This window comes from Calonectris borealis, chromosome 16 (genome assembly GCF_964195595.1).
Source record: "Calonectris borealis chromosome 16, bCalBor7.hap1.2, whole genome shotgun sequence".
Classification (NCBI taxonomy): domain Eukaryota; kingdom Metazoa; phylum Chordata; class Aves; order Procellariiformes; family Procellariidae; genus Calonectris; species Calonectris borealis.
Window position 1 is genome coordinate 14,279,272 of NC_134327.1, and position 10,826 is coordinate 14,290,097.

The window sequence follows — 10,826 nt, forward strand, 5'->3', positions numbered from 1 at the left end:
AAACCAGGCAGGGGCAGGCATAATTAATACCTGCGAAAAGCTTCTCTTGGGCAAGAGAGCAGCATCTGCAGAGCACAGAAGCAGCCTGGCCACGGCACAGCCCCGCAGGTATCCTCGGCCCGGAGGACAGTCGGCACCCAGTGCTCACCACTGATGCTCGAGGCAAGCGATGCTCACAGCCAAGCAATCGCAGGGATCAACCAAAAACCTGGAGGAAACGGGCTGCAGATGCTAAGGAAGAGTTAACACAGGGGGCTGTAGCAGCAGCAGGTCTAAAACACCCACCACCATCTCCTTTTTTAGCAGCCTTAAGGCAGCGTGCGGCTGCTTCCAGCCTTAAGGAAAAGGGGTGCTGCCAAAGAGAGAAAGCCAGAGAGCAGAACGGAGGCTGGTACAGGTCCGGGCCGGTCCCCTGGCACCATCGCCACCCACCTCCCACCCCCCCAGCACCCGCATCCTCCTTTCTGTACCATTACATCATTTGGGTCCTCTAACCACCGCGCTCTCACCGATGGGGACAGCCGTCGGCAGGGAGCATCACAGGCAAGCCGGGTATGAATTCGGCACAGAGCAGATGATTTTAGTTGCGGGGAGACCAGGGAAACCTCGAAAGCCAGCTGAGCACACGTGCACACACACACACAAATGCCTTGCGCTGCCCTGCCCTGTGCCGGCAGGGATTTTCTGGGTGCAAGCACGGGGTTTTTACAAACAGGCACGTGGGGCTGGGTCTGCCACCTCCCCCCCCAAGCACCTTTTAAAGGTGCTTGGAAGATGACAAAGAACAGTCAAAGCAACGTATCGGCACCAGATCGTTTCATCTTTGGCTGAGTGCAACTTGGCAGCGTGTCAGGAGAGAAACCGAGCGGTCCACAGCGGCAGGGGATTTTTAACTATGCAGAGCAGCTTTCTTAAAAAGCCTTGACGGTGAGCACATCTGGCTCTCAGAAAGAGAGCCACGTCATTTTTAGTGACGAGCTGCGAAGACATCCTTCAGGACAAGGCACGCCCCGGCACCGTGGGGCACACGTTCAGGACTGACTCAGAGGGACCATCCTCGCCGGTCCTCGGGGCTGCACGCTCTGCTGCTCTGTCACCTACCTCTCAACCCTTAACTTTGTCACTCCGACACCAAGTAAACCCAGATCTCCACCCTACAGCAAAAAACACCTCCACTTGCCCTTCGCTACCTTTAATAGAAGCAGCCTCCTGCAGGGAGATGCGTGCAGCAGGAGAGGACGTCTGCTCCGGTTGCTTTGAGATGGATGGCAAATGCCCTCCAGCAAGCCAGGTCAGGACGCTGCCATCTCAAAGGACTTCCATTAACACCAGTAAAGACGGCCAGGGCTGCACAGCACCCGGCCCACCGTAGGGAACTGCCACAGCGCAGGCAGGCTGCTTCGTCAGCCATCCCCGCGAGATTCAGGCTAGGAGGGAATTTATATACACGCACCACAAAGCAGTATCTAACTGGCCTGCAAGCCCAGACAAGCTGACACTCCCTAGATAACCCCGTCATCCTCCCCTAAACCACCCCTGGCCCGTCCACGTAACCAGCCCTGCGTGTTTATGATCTGTCAGACACATGACTGTCACCTGCCAAGCCCTGCAGACGAGCTTCTTCCCCTCCTGTCCCCCTGCCCTGCACCGCGGGTCATTGCACCGCCGGTCCCACCCGTCACCGGCAGACGGTAAGGGAGGACGCGGCTCTCGGCACCGCCGATGGGGCAGAACCCCATCCCGGCTGCCAAGTTTTATGCATTTCCTTATTGGAAATTACCAAGACCTTTATGGGAACAAAATACAATCATTAAAAGCTGCTTTTAAGTTTTCTAAAAGATACGACAGGCACTGTCAAGGCAGATGAGACGAGCAAGGGACACCCCGCAACAAGGGACACTTGGTGCCCCACAGGCAGCTCCTGGGGAGGAGAGGGTCCAAGCACCGCCGTCATCCTCAGAGAGGTTCATCGGATACGAGCTGCTGCCAGTGCCAAACCACAGCTAAGGTTAGCAGCCTCTGATGGGAAATTACTTGTATCGAGCACTCTGGAGGTTTCTTCCTTTCCAAAACCAGATTTTTCTTTGGTGGTGGTGGTGTGGGGGGAGGAAGGGTGGATGCTCTACAAACAACTTCTGGTAAGTTTTGTCTCCTCCTCATCCTGCCTCCTTTTCCACTCAAGTTATGTTTTTAACGGAAAGTTATCTTTTAAAAAAAAAAAAGAAAAGGAAAAAAAAAAAGCATTTCACTTGAAATGATGAAATTAAGGCTTAGCGCATGGGACAGACCTAGTTCAGCAGTGCACAGTGGAGGCAGGAGGACGGAGGCAGCAGCAGCCCGGTGGGTGCCGGACCCTCCCCAGCCCCTCGTGCACCCTGCCAGCTCCCAGAGGAGGAGGTAACAGCCAGGCCGTCACCTTCACATTCCTCCTTCCCTCGCTTCCCGGCGAGCGGGGCGATAAAGCCATCGCTCCCAGGGCCAGGAGGGAGCCAGGGGCAGGGCAGAGACATCCCGCTGCACCACACCCCAGCGCTCCGAACAGCTCCCCGAGGTCACAACACTCACATTTCGGAGAAACCAAACTCCAGCACTGGATGTCTTTAAAAACAAGATCGGGTGTCTTTTAACACAATCTGGCTTAATTCGCCCGAAAGCTGTTGGACCAGCTGCAGAAATTCCTGGAAGCAACCTGCTGACCTCCAGCCGAGCACGATGCTCGCCATCGTCCCTTCTGAGCTTAAATCCCATGATTCAAGTGATTCCCTATTTCCCCCTACATTAGATCCGGCAGCACACAAGGGCAATCATGCCACACAGAAAAGCCCACCAGCCTCTGGGGCTTGAACGCGATGTGCTCTTCCAAAGTGCTGTGCATCTTCTCTTGCGACAGGTCGATAGAGCAGACAGTGCACAAAGGAGCCCTGTGGTACCAGCCCGTGGATTAATTAAACCACGTGGACAACGCAGCACAGGATCGCGGGGGGAAAGGATGCTGGAGAGGGTCCACCTCCCCGCAGCCTTCATCCCACTGCAGGTCCAGAGCCTCACCCAGTATTAGGCAGCGATTCCCTCCCTCCCCTACCCACTGGGACCACAAAACCCCAAATCCTGCCCTTCCCCTTAGCCACACCATAACCCACTGCAACCCGCACGGGCAGCAACTCTGCTCCAGCCTTTTGCTGGACAGAAAAGCAGCTGTAAGAAAAAGATGCAGGCAGGGAGCCCCGTCCCAGCTCCAGAAAAGGGAGCAGAGACTTGGACCCACTGCAAACTGAGGCCAGCTGGGGCCACAAGACGCTACCGTGATATCTGAGATAGCTACAGTATTGCCTTTAATTATGGTATTCCTTGGGGCGACGAACATTTAGACTCACAGTGCTGCCATGGTATCAGTGCAGCATTGTCCCCACGCAGATAAGGGGCTGTGGGGAGATGGGGTATCTCCCAGGCTGAAAAAACTTCCAGTTTCCACCATAAAAAGTCCTCTCTGCCCTCTCCCCCACTCAAAATTCCTGGCTAACACTCGACCTGCGCTACGGAATTTTGTCAGCAAAAGCGGCGATGGGTAGATCTAGCTCCATGCGTACCCACAAGCAGTCCTGAGTCATGCCAGTAAAACCCCAAACTTTTTGTTGGTAGAGTAAAATCACCTCCCCAGCCGACACAAGTTCCTCTCCCAGCTCTTTCCCCAGCGAACAGCCTGCCCGGGCTTATTAACACCAGTGAAAACCATCTTCCGTCCAAAAACCCACAGAGCCCACGTCCGCAGCAGTGGCTTCTATGGTCACAAAATCACCAGGACCAGAAACCTGCACCCATTCCCAAAGAGAAGCTCTACAAAGCACATAGGAGTTTCCTCCAGCAACGACCACCTTTGCAAACAACGGGGGCAAAGCAAACTCTGGCTCAGCCCTGGACTACAGCCCAGAGCCGGAAAATAAAAGCAGCAGCCTTCAGGGAGAAGCATTATCCACTGAAAAAAAGCAGGAGAGCATCCCTCCAGGGAGGGAAACAGACTGCTGAAGCACAGCTAAATATTTATTATGTCCAACGCGATATTTTCCAGGCGCCCACCGTTATGCTAGCAGAAAGCAGCATGAGGAGGAGGGCAAAGCGCTGTGCTCGCTCTCTAATTGTTATAATTAATCGGATGCAAGCTCCACGATGCTTCAACTAGAATTAAAATAAAAACCAGGCTCCGTGGGTTCAGAGCTCCCAGCCCTGCCACCCCCCTGCCCGCGCACACCCAGGGGACATCAGGCTGGTGGCTGCTCTGCCTGGAGGCGACGGGAGCCCAAAGCCAAAGCCTTGCTTCTGCAGGTCACGGCCCCACGGGTATTTTCAGCAGAACCACCTTTTTTTTGGGGTGGTGGCAGGAGAAGTGTGAATGGCACACGAGACAGTACAGGATTCACAGCCGACTGAATTGCACAACGGTGCTGTGCTCCTGCGGAGGGCACGGCCAGGGCACGGGAGGGACCCGTCCCCACCGCGTGTTTACCTACCCAGAATAGATGTGCCACCAGAACAAGTACCAGTTCATCCCCGGGTTCTGGCATTTCTCACCACTGATTTTTCCAAGCCTCTGTGTCAAAGGAGAGCTGCCTCTGCAGAAACACAGCCTGGCTCCAGCTGGCTCCTGCCCCCTCTCCCCAACAGCACCTATCTTCCCGCAGGAAGATCTCTCCCCTAAAAAGGACTTGCTTTTGAATTACTCTGGCATCGGCGCTGGGTGAGCCCAGGGGAGGCCAAGCAGGTCTTCTCCCTCCTGACCCCATCCGTGCATCCTCCCTCCCCGCAGCTGCACGGCTGCTTTCTCCAGCAAACTCCCCATTTTTGGGAGATGCGTGCCCCCCCGCCAGCATGCTCCTGCCTGTACCTCCAGGAGGGGCTTCCCGGGCGTCGGGGACCACCCGAGTCACAACGAACAGCCACGGCGATGGGCACACGGGTCTTCACGTGGGCTGCACAGGCAGGCAGTAAAATGCCTCGAGCCGCAGGGGAAAGGCAGCAGCCTGGATTTGTACACACAGAGTCTAACACAGACCCTGCACCCGCTGTCCCGCTTCTGCACGCACCCAAAGGCTGCAAACTCCCCGAGACTTCATCCCCTTCTGCTTTAACCTCTTGGATATAATACCCCTGCATTCACAGCAGCCACTTTATCAAAAAAGGTGCAGGCTTTGTTGGAAAATCATGGCCGGGACCAGCCACATGTTGCGATCTGCAAAGCTCTGCAAGGAGGCCACAGGCAGCTCCGGAGCTTTGCACACAAGTCCTTCCCTCAGTGCCACCCATTCGATGAAACACAGCTCGAGGGAGCTTTGGTGACCTGAGACAACAGGGAGCTTTTGCATATTTTAGTAAACATCAGACTTGACAGTGCAAGATAACGCAGAAACCAAGCGACGTTTTCCCACACACCTGATCCTGCGAGATAATTTGGATCAAGCAGATACAAGCAATGGGAAGAGGAAGAAAGGCGAAATCCTTCCTAAGCTTCGCATAATCCCCAGAAGGTGTTTATCTCACAAGCTATGTTTAGCGCAGAGCAAGGCAAAGCTCTCGCCCAGCACCATTCCTATCGCGCGTGTCACGGCCAGCCACGCGCATCCCCAAAAACTCCCGAGGCAGGAGACAACCCCGTGACTAAGCCAAAATGACGGCAGCTGAGTTTTGGTACGCATCTATCATGGAAACAGCCAACCTGAGAGCTTCAGCGCAGCAGCCTCCATTTACGACCCTGATCAACTCAAGCCCAAGAAGGGAAAGCAACCAGCAAAAGAAAACCCAAGACCGCTTGCTGAATTTCCCTAAGGAAAATTAGGGAAATTTAGCTTAAAATCTGCCCCCCGAAAGGAGAGGCAAAAGCAGCGTCCGCAGTCCCAGCAGCAGATGCACGCACTCGGACCTGCGAGCATCCCTACGCGGCAGCGCACGTCCGGCAAAGCCGCTGGGAGGGCTGGTACTGCCGAGGCAGATGCAAAACCGAGGAGGGGCACGGTGGATGGCTGGCAGGACGAGAGGAGAGGGTTTTGAAGAGGCAGATGCGTTACACATGCTCAGGATTGATCCCCGTGCTGAATGCTGCCCCGACGGAGGCAAAGGAGCTCGGGTCAGATGGGGACCTGGAGCCGCCGGTGCCAGCAGAGACCGGGCGCGCTCGGCACAGGTGCAACACCTCCAGCAAAGGCTATTAGGAGTAATTGTATGAATGAACCGGTTCGTCACAACCAACAGCCCCGTGCAACCAGAAACCTGCAGACACAGAAGGGTTCCAAACTTCCTCCGAGGAAAGCACCACGCTCCCAGGTGCTCCCGCAGGCATCGCCTTTTGCTGTCGGCCAGACCGCTTCCCCTAAAATCCTCCCGGGCCCAGCTCGGGCCTCGTCTCCCACAGGCCATGAGCGGTCCCTTGGCCAGGCTCACCTCTTCCCTCCATCCACACATCCACGCACCGCCCACGGCACCTGCGAGCCGAACGAGAGGTCTGGGCTCAGGCGTCCGGGCGAGAGCCTTTTTAAGAAGCCCGGTTGATCCCCTTCAACGCGGGACGGCGGCTGGAGGCATGTGCTCCTACCTGTGAGTCAGCAGCTCCGCTCAGCAGCACCGTAAATCGCTGCTGATTCACACCCTGCTTACACAGCAAACAGGAAACTCAGGTCCACATTCCCTCCGGTTAAGACACGGATCATTTTAAAAGGGGGGGAAAAAAAAAGTCACGCCGAAGTGCGTTCATCTGCTCACATGGTTCCTGACTTCAAGTTTCCAGTGCATCACTCCCGAACAAGGAATACCCTTCAAATTTTATTCCGGTGATAAGAGGCAGCAACCGAACTCCGTGTGCTCCCTCCTCCGTCCGGCCTGCGCTCACGGCGCTGATGCAACCGGCTCCCGGGAGCACCAAGACACCAGCGAAGCCATTTCCCCGTCTTCCTCAAGCCCGGCACGCCGGCGGTGTCATCCCGCGCCGATGCCTGCCAGCCGGCGCTCACCTTGGGACAGCGACCCGGCCACCTTAGTCACGGCGATGCTCTATAAATAACACCCGTGACACACGGTCACGTTCGCCAGCCGCGTACGACGGAGACAATGGGAAACTCCGCCGCGATGCTCCCGGCACCGAGTCGGATGGCAGCTATGCCTCGGCCATCCAAACGAACCGCGGGGACCGGGACCCTCGCCCCCGTAGGCCGAGACGAGGGCCCCGCTCCACGCCAGCCACGACGCCCGCCGAGCTGCCACGCGCGGTTCCTTTCAGGGGGAAAGGCCCCGGCAGCAGCGGATGAAACTCGCGTATTTTTATCGTTCTCCACGCCAACACCCGCTTCGCCCCCTCCCTCCCCCGCAGGCCCCGCGGGCCGCTCGCTCGCCTTCCCCTCCACGCAGCCCCGGGCTCTGCAGCTCAGGGGGAAGCGGGAGCCCGGCCCCGGCCCCAGCGAGCGATGCCGGGCTGCAGGCCGGGAGCAGCGCGGCCCTCAGCCGGCAGCAGGCGGGGCCCACGCAGAGGAAGCCCCGACCGGCGGCAGCGGGGAGCCCACGCCCGGCGTGGTTGGGCAACAACCCCGGCCGCGCGGATTACGCCAGAGCGCGGCTCAACCCCGCTCCCCCCCGCAACGCTCGGCCCGGAGCCCCGCAGAGCGAGCCCCGCGGAGCAACCCCCCTCCTCGCCCGGCCCCGGCCCCGGCCCCGGTCCTACCTCTGGGCAGGGACATGGCTGGCGGCGGCCCCGCTGCGCCCGGGCAGAGCGCGGCGCCCGGCAAACTCCGGCCCAGCGCGGCGGCCACCCAGGAAGAGCCGCGGGGCGGGGCGACGGATAGCAGGCTCCGCCCCCTCCCCGCGCGGCGGTATTGGTCAGCGGCGGGGAGAAGGCGTGGTTACTGCCTCCGCGGGAAGAGCTTCGCGGTTCTCGGGCACGGCTGTGAGGGTGAAGTGAGTCGAGCGGGCGGCAGAGCGGCGCTGGCATGCAAGCGGGGCGTCCCCGCTGTCCCCGCCACCGGCGTGACCCCGCCGGGGCACCCGCAGGGCAGAGGTGGCCTTTGGGGCGCGGAGACCTGCCGGCAGCACGACCCTGCGCCACGCCTCGCCCCACGCGCCCGGCACGGGAGCACGGAGTGCGGGGACGAGGGTGATGCTGGACTGGGAGGCTGGTGCTGTGCAGCTGAGACCGGCCAAGCTCATCGCATCTTCCATGGGTCCCTGCTTCTGCACACCGTGGGTCCCACCGGTGGGTCTGGCTGAAAAATCGATGCGGATTTATTCCTTTCCGAGTCACTGAGGAATCGATCCCTCCCAGCCCAGCAACGTGCCGTGGCACGTCTCGGGGCGAGGATGCTCCCCCAAACACCCGAGCTGGGCTGCTGAACGTAGCGGCTGAGCAGGACGTGAGTGATGCAGTTGAACGAGCAAAAAAAGGAGATTACGAGTGCCATTTTCTGGCTGAAATTCCTAGCGGGATCCATACAGATACAAAGGAGGGGTTGGAGGGGTGGCAACTGCAGGCAGCCCTGGTGAAATCCCGGCTGGTCTGTCACAGCTTTGCGTTTTGCAGAGCATTTTGGATCAGTTGGAGGGCTGGAAAACCTGCCGCAATACCAGACAGCTCGAGGGAATCACTGCAGGAGGGAAGGAGCTGGGCAGACTTGGGGTCTGAGGATGCCTCAAACGGACCTGGAATCCAGCAGCGATGGTGTGAGATCCGGCAGCTGCAAATTGAAGCCAGAAAAGTTCAAATGGGAAATAAATTACAGGTTTTTAACAGGGGGAGCAATTACCTTCCCGAAAGACGTAGTAGATTCACCACCTTTCAAGTCTTTCAACACAGGCGAGGAGTCTTTCTAAAAAAACTCCGCTCCGGCTCAACCGCAGGGCTATTAGCTCTGATGCAAGAGCTGCAGATGTCACTGCCTGGGCTGGGCAAGCAGGAGGTGGGAGCAGAGTGGACCTTTCTGGCGTTTAGCCGTACGAATCTCTGAATCAACAACGGGGTTTGAACTCCAGCCCGGTTGATCCAAACGGGTTTGGGCTGGGCCAGTGTTTGGGTGTGAGATTCGGGGGGTGCCGCTGCAGGGCAGAGCATCGTTAGCACTTTTGCAAACGTGCAGCTGGACGTGGACCTGCGAGGACCGGTGGGACCGGCTTCGACACCCGCCCTCGGTGCTGGCGGCACTTGGGGTGTCGTTGCAAGCGCAGGGCACGACCCTGCTGTCCCCAAGCTCATTGCATGCTACGGCATTCCTCCGCCTGCATCCCCAGGCATGGCTGGAGATCGCCGCCGGCCCCGGCTGCAATTACAGGGGTGGATGAAACAGCCGCCCGGTGTTTATTCATCCATCTTGAATCGCCAGGCACTTCACAAGCAGGGGGTTGTTGCCCATTCCGAGGCCTTCCAAGCACAGGAGCGCTGCAGAAGCACGAATGAAAATTTGGGTACGCTCAGCATCAAAACCCAACAGGGTGGGAAGGCGTGGGGCTGGGAGGGAGCCCACCGACCTCCGCGGGCTGCGAGGAAGGGACCAGAGGCAGCATATGGTCACCTTCCCTTCAGTGGCAGGGCATGGGGACCTCCTGGGAGCCCCTCTCCTTCTGCAACCTCTCCGTGCCTGCCAGCATGGCTCCTTTTGCCTGCACCTCCTCCGTCTCCCTGACCCGCTGTCGTCGGACCCGGCAGACTCTTTGCTGCAGAATTGTATCTGAAAGATCAGAGGCAGCTGTAATTGCTGGCCCGAGGCAGAATCATCACAGGCAAAGGCAGAGCGAAGCGTCCCGGCAGAGCCCGACAAGAAATTTTGACAAGGGTGCTGGATTTTTGGCACCCCTGGAAGGCTGCTTGGCGTTTCTAGGGTGCTGTAGGTAAACCTGCGGTTTGCTCTGGAAGGAAAGGGAAGGAAGTGCGGGTGCGTCCCAGGGCCAGACCCCACCGGACACGCTGGGACCTTTGCTGCTGGCACTCGACGCGTCGGCGCTGGCCCCTCGCTGCGGGGCTGCACCAGGCTTGGTCTGGAAATCCACCCACGGCAGGACGGGGCATCCCCGGTGTTCCCAGCACAGCTGCCGCCGAGAGAGCCAGCGGGGAGCCCCTCACCTCTGTCTGTGCAAAACCTGCTTCTCCTTTCTCCTGTCTCCTCAGGCTTCCCAGCAAAGCGACTGACTTTCCCCCGAGCATCACTGTGCTGAAGGGCATCAGCGCTCCCCCACAGCTCCAAGCCGGGTGCAGGATTGGGCTCCAATCTCTGCCCGCCCCAGGCTACCCCTTGCCCTTGGGCTTGTGCCACTCATTTTCCTCCCTGCGAAATCGCAGCTGTGCTGGGCCCGGCTGTTTGCAGCGTGTTCGCCTTCCCCTGCATTCCCCTGCTCCGGGTGTTTTGCTGTCTTTATCTTCCCGCACCGCCATACAGCGTGGGAGCACAGGCGGAGCGAAGGCTGCCAGGGAGGGGATGAGGAGAAGGACAGCATCTCACCACCAACATTTTCTAGCCTTTCATGAAGGAGGAGGGTAATGAGGCCCTCTCCCCCAGCAGACACCTATTTCTGCGGGCTGGCGGGTGCTGCAGGCGCTCGTGCTCGGCGGGATCAGGAGAGCGTGACCCCGACGGGCAGGACACCAGCACCCGGCACCGGCCGATGGAGCAGCACAAACCAAACGACTCGAGTGGCCTGATGAATTAATCAGCTGATGGACTCTAACTCGGGGAGCAGGAGCCAAAGGGATGAGTAAACAAAGGCCAAGCTACACGAGACAGTATTTAGGTGCAGAGTAGCTGCCAGTGAACTATTATGAGTTCCAGATTAATTCTAGGTGTTGCTGCTTTTCCTGTTGCACAGGC

General features: G+C 58.5%; 1 protein-coding gene across 3 annotated transcripts in view; it reads right to left on the reverse strand.

Annotated features, from left to right (window-relative positions):
• Positions 1-7,821, reverse strand: part of MAP2K3 (mitogen-activated protein kinase kinase 3) — a 35,316-nt gene extending 27,495 nt beyond the window's left edge. For 2 of the 3 annotated variants that reach the window (XM_075165393.1, XM_075165392.1), the window contains exon 1: positions 7,700-7,821. In XM_075165393.1, the coding sequence (XP_075021494.1) occupies positions 7,700-7,715 (16 nt within the window). In that variant the 5' untranslated portion in view covers positions 7,716-7,821. Of the gene's footprint in view, positions 1-6,429; positions 6,458-7,699 lie in introns of those variants that run through there. The other variant, XM_075165395.1, reaches the window with a different exon arrangement.
• Between the last annotated feature and the right edge of the window lie 3,005 nt (positions 7,822-10,826).